The 11757-nt window shown below is 39.2% G+C and overlaps 1 protein-coding gene across 6 annotated transcripts in view; it reads right to left on the reverse strand.

Moving 5' to 3' along the window:
- Nucleotides 1-11757, reverse strand: part of CEP95 (centrosomal protein 95kDa) — a 35034-nt gene that overhangs the window by 17303 nt on the left and 5974 nt on the right. For 2 of the 6 annotated variants that reach the window (XM_015572423.1, XM_015572422.1), the window contains exons 4-7: nucleotides 9912-10022; nucleotides 8279-8384; nucleotides 6951-7066; nucleotides 1686-1793 (exon numbers count right to left, since the gene is read on the reverse strand). In XM_015572423.1, the coding sequence (XP_015427909.1) occupies nucleotides 1686-1793; nucleotides 6951-7066; nucleotides 8279-8384; nucleotides 9912-10022 (441 nt within the window). Of the gene's footprint in view, nucleotides 1-1661; nucleotides 1794-6950; nucleotides 7067-8278; nucleotides 8385-9911; nucleotides 10042-11757 lie in introns of all 6 variants that reach the window. The other 4 variants (XM_006776693.2, XM_006776692.2, XM_015572424.1 and 1 more) reach the window with 3 other exon arrangements.

Consider the following 11757-nt stretch of genomic DNA (forward strand, 5'->3'; position numbering starts at 1 on the left):
TCGTTCGACCCCCCAAAGGGGTTGCAACCCACAGGTTGAGAACCGCTCATTTTATATAATATTAACCACATGAAAATCCCAGATACAACAATAAGAAACACTATTTTTCAAGTTACTATATTTTGTCATTCACTAATAATTTGAAGACTACCACCTGATAACTAATATATCAGGGACTCTTATTGTCTTAAAGTCTTTGAGAAGAGAGGACTTAGATTATAAAATAGTGGATGCAAAATGTATGACCAAAAGGCCATCTTAAAAAGAAATCAGAGCTCATACTTAATAGCGAACATCCTATATAATAAAAGGCTAATATGCAAATAGACCGAATGGTGAAACAACCAAACAACCAGTCGCTATGATGTGTGCTGACCACCAGGGGGCATGTGCGGAAGATGGCAGGCAAAAGCTGCGGTGGGATAGTGGAGCAGATGAGCAGGGGCATCAGACCAAGGCAGGGCACCGGTTGCTGTCATTGGAGTGAACCTCTGGTGGTTACTGAAAATTCTTTGCTCCCGCGTGCCATAGTCCTGTCTGGTGCTTGCATCTGCTGCCAGCGCCTGGCGCCGGTCCCGATTGCTTGGCACTGTCAGCAGGTGTGAGCGGCAGCTGGCGGCCCCGCTCACCCCTCAGGACTTCTCCACCTCCCCCTGCTCCCGAGGGGCAATCGGGGCTGGCAGCTGCCTCTTGCACCTGCTGCCAGCAACAGCCCTGCTCGCACCCACTGTCGGTCCCCAGCGCCAGTCCCAGTCGCTCAGCGCCGTCAGCAGGTATGAGCGGCTGCTGCCAGCCCTGACTGCCCCTTAGGGCTTCTTCACCTCCCCCTGTTCCTGAGGGGCGATTGGGGCAGCAGGCACTGCTCGCAGTCATTGACGGCGCCGGCCCCTCATGCTCACATCACTGCTGGCGCTGGCCCCAATCGCTCTGTGCTGTCAGTGGATATGAGTGGGGCTGGCGCCATCAGCACATGGGAATGGTGGCAGCGGGACCGAGGCTGCTGGCAGAGAGGGGACTGGAGCCTGTGGCAGGAGGGGCCAGGCAGCGACACGGAGGATGGGCTGAGACCCACCCCTGTGCTCACTGCAGCCTCACGGCCCATAGTTCCTTTCAAGGTGCACAAATTTGTGCACTGGTCCCCTAGTCCTATATAATAAAAGGCTAATGTGCAAATTGACTGAAGGACAGAATGACCGGTCACTATGATGCACACTGACCACCAAGGGGCAGACGCTCAATGCAAGAGCTGCCCCCTGGTGGTCAGTATGCTCCCTCAGGGGGGTGGGGGGCACCGCTCAACCAGAAGCTGGGCTCATGGCTGGCGAGCGCAGGGGCAGTGGCAGGAGCCTCTCCCTCCTCTGTGGCAGTGCTAAGGATGTCCAACTGCCAAGCGGGCCTAAGCCATCAGTTGGACATCCCCCGAGGGCTCCCAGACTGCGAGAGGGCACAGGCCAGGCTGAAGGACACCCCCCCCCCCGAGTGCACGATTTTCATGCACCAGGCCTCTAATTTACAAATAAGATCATGTAAAACCCAAAAGAATAGCATAACGTGTAGAGCAACAAAAGTAAAAGGGCTAATAGCAACAGCATTGTCCCAGGAACTAATTATTATCTCCAACTCATAGAAATTGTCCAAGAACTAATAACATTACTACTCACTGTCTTTAAGAAAGTATGTCTTACTCTTGGACAAAAAACTGGGTGAGAGAGGGTTCAACACTTCTTCATGTGACTTAGAACATGGTACAGTTGAGGACTCTTCAGAATGCATTTTGTTAGGATCTTGGGTACCTAGAAAATATTAAAGGTACATTTTTAAAATTGTGAATGTCATACTGAAACAAGCATTTTGTACCCAGAAGATAAAAAAATCTCAGGAATGACAATCATAGAACCATGTTGGTGTGACTGCTCAAAATAACGATTACTTTTAATGACTATCAGATAGCAAGAAGTAGTTCTGTAGCCCAGAATCATGTATACAACTTGAAAGGTAAGTTTTACACAATGTTTCATTAGTTTGCTTTATAAAAATATATGCCAGAGTTGTAGAAATGCTGACTGTTGTGTAGGTATAGCTCTGAGCTATGAGTCTTGGCTGATACCATAACCAAAGATTTATAGATCAAGCAAATTATCCACTTTGCTCCTTTATAAATCTACCATACACAAACTTTGCATAAATGAAGTGGATTCATGACTTCTCCTCTCCTGAGTTTTTAATCCCTTTTTCAATTTTTATTTTTAAAATTATTTTAAAAAGGGAGAGAGAGAGAGAGAGAGAAACATCAATGATGAGAATCATTGATCGGCTGCTTCCTGCACACCCACACTTGGGATCGAGCCCGCACCTGGGCATGTGCCCTTGACCAGAATCAAACCTGGGACCCTTTAGTTCACACGCTGATGCTCTATCCACACTGAACCAAACCAACTAGGGCAGCTGTGCATTTTTTAATTGGAATTTTGTTGTTAAGTTGTAGTTCTTTGTATATTTTGAATTGTTTTTGTTAATCCTCACCTGAGGATATACTTCCATTGATTTTTAGGGAGAGTGGAAGAGATAGAGAAAGACAAAGAGAAACACCCAATTTGAGAGACATACATTGATTGGTTGCCTTCTGCATGATCCCTGACCAGGGCCCGGGCCAGGGAGGAGCCTGCAACCAATGTACATGTTCTTGACTGGAATTGAACCCGGACCCTTCAGTTGGCAACCCGACACTCTATCCACTGAGTCAAACTGGCTAAGGCTGTATATTTTGAATATTAATTCTTATTGGATCTGCCATTGGTGAATATATTCTCATATTTAGTAGGTTATCTTTTCGTTTTGTAGGTGGTTTCTTTTACTGTTCAAAAATTTAGTTTGATGTAGTCTCACTTTTTTTTCTTTTATTTCCCTGGTTTAAGGAGAGGTATACAAAAAAATATTACTAAGAGCATTATCAGTTACTGCTTGTTTACTTCTAGGAGTTTTAGTTTCAGGTCTTAGATTTAAGTCTTTAATTCATTTTGAGTTTATATTCTGGTATATGGTGTAAGTGGTCTAGTTTCAGTTTTTGCTTGTCCAGTTTTCCCAATGCCATTCATTGAAGACACTGTCATTGTATATTCTTGCCTCCTTTTTCCTAGATTAATTGATGATATAGGTGCGGGTTTATTTCTGGGCTCTTTATTATTCCATTGATCTATGTGTCTGTTTTTACATGAGTACTATATTGTTTTATTATGGCCTTGTAGTATAGTTTGTTATCAGGGAGCATGATATGATACCTCCAACTTTTCTTTTTCAAGATTGCTGTGGTGCCCTAACCAGTTTGGCTCAGCGGATAGAGCATCGGCCTGTGAACTTAAGGGTCCCAGGTTCGATTCCGGTCCGGGCATGTGCCTTGGTTGCAGGCGCATCCCGGGGGGGCGGGGGCGTGAAAGAGGCAGCTCATCGATGTTTCTAGCTCTCTATCCCTCTCCCCTCCTCTCTGTAGAGAATCAATAAAATATATTTTTTAAAAAAAGATTGCTGTGGTTATTTTGGGGTCTTTAGTGGTTCCTTATAAATTTTAGGATTATTTGTTCTAGTTCTGTGAAAATGCCATTGGTATTTTGATAGGGATTATAGTGAATCTATAGATTGCTTTGGGTAGTGTGGACATTTAAACAATTTTAATTCTTCCTATCCATGAGCATAGTATATCCTTCATTTATTTGTATCTCCTTTAACAGATAACAAGTGAAATCTTATAATTTTCTAAGTACAGGTCTTTTTCCTTGGTTGAATTCATTCCTAGCATTCTCATTTTATTTTATGCAATTATAAATGGGATTGTTTTCTCTCTCTGGTAGTTCGTTATTAGTATATAAAAATGCAACTAATACCCTGGCTGGGTGGCTCAGTTGGTTGGGGATCCTCCCATACATGAAAGGGTTGTAGGTTTGATCCCCAGTTTGGATGTGTATAGGAGGCAACTTACCCATGTTTCTCTTTCACATTGATGTTTTTCTTTCTCTTGCCCTTCTACTCTCTCTAAAAAAACCAATAAATATATCCTTGGCAAGGATTTAAAAAAATGCAACTTATTTCTGATTATTAATTTTGTAACATGCTACTTTATTGAATTCATTTATCAAATCTAATAGGTGTTTTATTGAAATATTTAGGGTTCTCTAGATATAGTACTCTATCATCTACAGATAATGACAGTTTTACTTCTCCTGTCCTATTTGGATGCCTTTTATTTTTTTCTTGTCTAACTGCTATGGCTAGGATTTCCAATACAAAGGAAAATGCTGTTAGCTTTTCACCATTGAGTATGATGTTAGCTGTGACTCTGTCATGGCTCTTATAATGTTGAGGTATGTGCCCTCTATTCTCACTTTGCTGAGTTTTTAACACAAATGCTTTATGTTGTCAAATGCTTAATCTGAGTCTATTGATTTGATCATGATTTTTATCTTTTGTTTACATGGCATATCACTTTAATAAATTTATGGTATCACAGGAAAAAATCCCATTTGATCATGGTGTATCTTATTAACATAATGATGAATTCATTTTGCTGATATTTTGTTAGGGATTTTTGCATTATGTTCACAGTAATACTGTGAGATATATATATATATATTTTATAATGTCTTTATCTAGTTTTGGAATCAGAGTAATAGTGGTCTTGTAAAATGAGCTTGAGAGCCTTTTTTTAATTTTATTCCAAAAACTCCTTTTCAATTTTTTGGAATAGTTTGTGAAGGATAATGGTTAATAGTTTGAATGTTTGGTAAATTCACCTGTGAAACCATCTGGTTCAGAACTTTTTGTTTGTTGGGAGTTTTTGATTACTGATTTAATTTTATTAGTAATTAGTCTGTTCAGATTTTCTGTTTCTTCTCATTTTAGTCTTAAAAAGTGGAATGTCTCTAAAAATTTACCCATTTCTCCCAGTTGTCCAATTTGTTGGCATATAACTAATTATCCTAATATTTTCTTATAATCCCTTGTATTTCTGTGCTGCCAGTTGTCACTTCTCTTGCATTTTAGATTTTATTTATTTGGGTCCTCTCTTTTTCTTGATGAGTTTGCTTAAAGGTTTATTGTTTTTATCTTTTCAAACAATCAGCTCTTGGTTTCACTGATTGTACTGTTTTTTAGACTCTATTTTATTTGCACTATGATCTTTATTATTTCCTTCCTCCTACTCACTTTGGTTTTGTTTGCTCTCCTTTTTCTAGTTCCTTTAGGTGTAAGGAATTAAGATTGTTTATTTGAGATTTTTCTTGTTTGTTGAGGTAGCCCTGTAGTACTATGAATTTCCCTCTTGGAACTGCTTTGGCTGCATCCCATAGATTTTTTTGGGTCATGTTTTCATATCTTAAGGTATCTTTTGATGTTTTCCTCAATCTTATTGTTAACCCATTCATTTAGTAGCATGCTATTTTGCTTTCATCCATTTGTTTTTCAGTTTTCTTCTTGTAGTTGATTTCTAGTTTCATACCATCATGATTGGAGAAGATGCCTGATAGGATTTGAATTTTCTTAAATTGAGATTTGTTTTGTGGCTTAACATGTGGTCTATCCTGGGAAATGTTCCATATGCATTTTAAAAGAATATATATTCTGCTGGTTTTGCAGTCAAATGTTCTAAAAATATCATTTAAATCTATCTGTTTTAATGTGTATTTTAAGGCCAGTTTCCTTGTTAATTTTCTGTTTAGATGATCTACTCATTGATGTTAACGTGATGTTAAAGTTTTTTATACTATAACTGTATTACTGTCTATGTCTCCTTTTATGTCTGTCAATATTTGCTTTATATATTTAGATGCTCCTATGTTGGGTATGTAAATGTTTACAAGGATTATATCCCCTTGTTGGATTGATCCCTTTATCATTATGAAATGTCCTTCTTTACTGAATGAATGTGATATGGCTACTGTTCTTGGAACTTACAGTTAATATAATAGAAAAGCTCAAAGTTAATATGCAAAGTGAAAATGGTGTTACCACCAAGCCTGGCCAGTGTTGCTTAGTGGTTGAGCATCAACTTATGAACCTGGAGGTCATGGTTTGATTCCTGATCAGGGCACTTGCCTGGGTTGTGGGCTTGATCCCCAGTAGGGAGCATGCAGGAGGCAGACAATTAATGATTCTCTCTAATAATTTGTGTTTCTCTCTCTCTCTCTCTCTCTCTCTCTCTCTCTCTCTCTCTCTCTCCCTATCCCTTCCTCTCTCTCTAAAATGAATAAAAACACATTTTAAAAAATTATAAAATGGTGTTACCAAAATAAGGTGGGGGCTATACTGAGGGTTAAAGAGCCTCAGAGCCTGAGGCAGGTCAGGGAGAGACTCAATTTTGTATGGTGAGTTTTCCAGGAATACAAAGGAAGAGCATCTCTGCAGAAGAAACAATATAATGTCAGAGAAGAGCATGGCAATCAAGTGGACAGCACAGGGAATTGGGATGGTTGGAGGAGGGTAAGGAGAAAGACTCAAAATGGGCTTGAAAGATATTCAGGTTTATTGTACATAAGCAGTAGATTGTAGGATATGTGTGGCCTGAAGCCTGAGAGAAAAACTGCCACGGGATGTACAGTCCTGTTGGTTGAAACCATGAAAAAAAAGTCACCCAGTTCAGGAAACTATACTTAAGGGATACCCTGAGTGTGACTAGATTGTTAAGCTGCATCTATAATTCCATTCCCATGGCATCAAGTCCCACATATTACAGGACAAACTTGCATTCGCCTATTTGCCCATGTGCCTATGATTCCCACTTCATTAATTTCAGAGAACTGTTCATATTTAGTGGGTAATGGTGGTATTCAGGGATTTCAATTCTTAAGTCCAGTTAGGGCTCTCTATATTCTCAACTTTAAACACTTCTAAATATAATTATTTACATTTTAACAGTTGTATGCTGAATAACAATAACTTATATTTAAAGTTTAACTACTCACCATTACTTCTTAGAGAAAAGGTGTGTGCTGTGTCTCCAAGTTTAATTATTTCACCAGTAGATTCTACTTCATCTCCATCCCAAGAAGGGTCCAAAGCCTCAGATGACCAGGAACACCTGAAAGAGTTCCCTTCCTTACTCAGGGCCCAGCCTGACCATAGAGGGCCCCTCCCATGAGAACCCCAAGAGCTGCTTCAAGCAGCCTTGCCTGTGAGTATTCAGATTGCTCATTGCTATACACAGAAAGAGAAAGACACTCCCTTCTATCACTTATCACTTCTTGATGTTTATCTGAGAATCAGATATTTAAAAGAAAGTATTATTATAATGTTCAACATCTAGTTAGCAGAAGTACAATCAAGCCTGTAATAATTATTTTCTCTATGAAAGTAGCACAAATTTTAAACTCTAATATTGGTCAGTGATATTGGTACACGAGAGTTCAGTAACCCAGCACTTTCATCCTGCTAGTGGGTGTATAATTAGTCATGACCTTTTGGGAAAGCAATTTAACAACTTTTGACAGCCTTGTAGCATTTATACTCTTTGACTCTGAATGCAACTTAAAGATATTGGGAGGGAAGGGGCAGAAAGAATAAACAAAGGTACAGATCACATTTAAAAAATATAAACACATGCCTGGGTTGCGGGCTCCATCCTTGGTTGGTGCGTGGGGGGCAATCAATGTTGCACTCTCACATCAATGTTTTTTTCCTCTCCCCACCCCCACCCAATCAATCAACTATTCTTTAAAATATATATATAAAACTAAAAAGAAAACACACACAGGAACAACCACCTCCACTTTAGAGAAGTGGTTTAGTAAATTATGATACACCCATAAGAATGGTATGTTATCACAGTGACTAAAAATGATTATAAAGAGTTTAATAACTTGGAAAAAGACTTGATATGCTAATTTTAAAATGCAGGAAACAAAATTACATAAACAATATACCTAAATAAAAAAACATAATAAGGAAGACTGAAGTATAACAAAATGTTAAAGTAGCTATTTATTCTAAATGGTAGATTTCTTTTTTTTTATTTCTCTTCTTTTTGCAAGGGATGTAAGCTACTTTGAAGGTGGTGGAAAAATTAAAAAATTAAGTAGGTAGTTAATGCTGAGAATTAAGCACTGTATATAGCTCAAGGTTCTTAAAACTCCCTCAGAGAGGTTTAAAAGTTAGTAAAATTTTCACATTAGCTTTGTGTGTGTGTATGTTTTTTTTGTTGTTGTTTTTTTCTGGTATACTGTGTACAATTTTAATTCTTAGGAGAAGGGAATAGTGTAACTTGTAATGATTAAATTCAGACATTGAGTGGTACCTCCCAGAAGAAACTCTCTTCCATGATGATCTGGATTCCTTAACACTTTCTGACTCTTCCAAAGGCTCTTCTCCATGGGATTCTTTAAAGCCCTCTCCAGTCTCACCTGTTTAGAATAGATAAAAACAATACCAAAAACCCCACACACAAAACCCCAAGTTAATATACTACTGTTTCTACACAGGAGTGGGTAAAGGTAAGAACAGTAAGGCACCCTCAACTCTTCCTGGTAAACTGGGCTCTTGCAAAAGTGAAATTTGAAAGCACCAAATCATCACCTATAATGAGAATGTATTATCTGGGTAACAAAGAAACAATACAAGTATTGTTGTTGGTTTTTTTTTTTATTATTGATTTCAGAGAGGAAGGGAAAAGGAGAGAGAGAAAGAAACATCAATGATGAGAGAGAATCAATGATAGGCTGCATCCTGCACACCCGCTACTGAATATCAGGCCTACAACCTGGGCATGTGCCTTTGACCGGAATTGAACTTGGGACCCCTCAGTCCAAAGGCCGACACTCCATCCACTGAACCAAATCAGCTAGGGCACAAGTATTGTTTTAAAGCAGGGTCTAGCCCTTGGACTGAAGGGTCCTGGATTTGATTTTGGTTCAGGGCATGTGCCTTAGTTACAGGTTTCCTGGCCCTGGATGGGGTGTGTGCAGGAGGCAACTATTCGATGTGTCTCTCTCACACAGATGTTTTTCTTTCCCTCTCCCTTACACTTTTTTTAAAAATCAATGGAAAAATATCCTTGGGTCAGAATTAACAACAACAACAACAAAAAGTGGGTCTACAGTTGTATTAGCAATATTCTATTATTTAAGTTAGGTAGCATATTTATTTATTTATTATTATTATTATTATTATTATTATTATTATACTTCTCTATCTGTAAGGGATGTCTGAGGCAAGATGACTAAGGTGTGGCTTCAAAAAAAATTACTGTGTTAGCCTACCTTAAGCTCTAAGAGTGAGACTACATCAAGTCTTGGATAATATTTTCCTTAGGACTATCAACCTTTTTTCTACCCCAACATACATGAGGAATACACTTTCACTAAAGGCATTAACTCACCAGGGGAGGGATTTCAGGAGGTATGTGGGTGAAACGTCCTATGATTCAGATCTACCCCTCTGTATTTACCAAGCAACATTTTAATAACATTAGGTAACAATCATTGTGCATTTATTCTGAGCTAGGCTTGGTGCTAAACCATTTATGCATATCTATTTACTTAACCTTCTTTACAACTGTAAGTGAATTTCAGATGAGAAAACAGGCTTAGAGAGCTTTAGTCATATAGTGAATGGCACTTAGCCCATGGTCTGCCTTCAAATACCTTTTTAATCATTGGTAAGTGAAATGCTAGTTCAGGTACCGAAGAAGCTGCTCTGCACACCAGATGTGACTAATGTTAATAAAGACTTATTTCCCATCATTAACTGGTGTTTTGAGGAATCTGGTCAGCTATAGATAATACTGCCATATAAACTTAGACCTGCAAAGGTAACAAATCAGACTTTAGAAAACACTGTCCAACTAACGTACTACTACATAGGGAGGCCCAAATATAAAAGGCAAAAAGGGAAATAATAAAACTAAACCAAATTTCTGTTCTTAAACTTACTTTTCTCGTGAGATGCTTCGCTGATGTGTTCTGTAAGATACTCCAGCAATCCATCAAATATTTCCAGGAGATTCTTAATGGATTCTTTATCTCCTTTCATTATATTTTCTCCTGGATACAGAATACAGAGCTATTAAAAAATTTAACCAAGAAATCAAAAGCCTCATAATTTTGAAATGGATATACCACTATGAAAATATTGTTCAAGATACAAGGGTTATAAACCAAATCTGGAGGAACAATGTAATACTATCGACCCTGAACAACACAGATTTGAACTGCATGGATCCACTTACACAGATTCACCCCCCCCCCCCCCCCCCCAATAAATATACAGTCAGCCCGCTGTATCCTCGGGTTTTGCATCTGCAAATTTAACCAAACCCAGTTTGAAAACAGTATTTTCTATCTGTGATTGGGAATCTGCATATGTGGAGTGCTAACTTAAGTTATACCTGAATTTTTGACTGTGCAAGGATTGGCACTCCTAACCCCTGTGTTGCTCAAGGGTCACTGTATTAAAAACATCAATTTCCTGATACCTGATTATATCTGAAGAAACTAAGAGGGTAGGTTTCAATATGGTGTTTGATAATTCATTGGCATATTCCCTCCTTTATCAAGAAGCAAAAAATGGACTTAAAACATACTCAAATAACATTTATACCAAAGTATAAAACAGCTAAGCCGAACTTTATTTAGCTGGTGAAAAAAAAAAATGACAGAACACTGTTTCAGATTGTAGAATCCTCCCAGATGGTGGTTTTTTTGGAAGATAATAGCAATAAAGAAATATAAAAAGAAAACAATAAAAAATGTGTTGGGATACCTTAATCAGATTTCCTAATTTTTTCAAATATGTTAATTCCTATTCATTGTATATAGATCATACCATTTTTTTAAAGTTAAAAACTGTAAATGGGCCCTGGCTGGTGTGGCTCAGTGGTCGAGTGTTGGCATGCACACCACTGAAGGGCGGAGGGTTCAATTCAGGGTCAAGTGTACATACCTGGGTTGCCGGTTTATCCCAGACCCCAGTCAGGATGCTTGCTGGAGGCAATTGATGTGTCTGTCTCACATCAATGCTTCTCTCTCTTTCTCTACCCCACCCCTTCTACTCTCTAAAAATCAATGGAAAAAATATCCTCAGGTGGGAATTACCAAAAAAACAAAACAAAAACAAACTATCAATGGACCCTGGTAGTGTTGCTCAGTTGGTTTGAGCCTCATCTCCGTACACCAAAAACAAAAGGTGGTAGGTTTGATTACTGGTTAGGGTTGATGTTGCTCTTTCTGAAGTCAATAAAAACAAACAACAAACCGCCAATGGCTCCCAACATATAAAACACTTTTTAAAATCAATCTATCTATCTATCTATCATTCTATCTATCTATCTATCTATCATTCTATCTATCTATCTATCATTCTATCTATCTATCTATCATCTATCTATCATCATCATCATCATCATCTATCTATATCTATGTATCTATCTATGTATCTATCAATACACACACACATATATATTAGAAGCCCAGTGCACGAAAATCAGTGCACTGGGCTGGGGGGGGGGTCCTCCACCTGGCCTGCCCCCTCTCATAGTTTGGGAGCCGTCAGGGGTTGTCCCATGGGGAGCAGGCCTAAACTGCAGTCTGGCCTCCCTCTGCGGGAGGCAACCAGCCGATCAGGGGAAGGCCATGCCCCCATCATGCCTCTGCTGCAGCCACTGCCAGCTAATGTGGCTTGCCTGAACCTTGTCTCGGCCCTCGTTGTCTGAGCCTCGGGCCCTCACAGTGGCAGCCGCCATCCGCGGCCTGCCTGAGCCTTGGACCAGCCCTGGCAGCA

The sequence above is a fragment of the Myotis davidii genome, unplaced genomic scaffold, assembly GCF_000327345.1.
Source record: "Myotis davidii unplaced genomic scaffold, ASM32734v1 scaffold69, whole genome shotgun sequence".
NCBI classification, from domain to species: Eukaryota; Metazoa; Chordata; class Mammalia; order Chiroptera; family Vespertilionidae; genus Myotis; species Myotis davidii.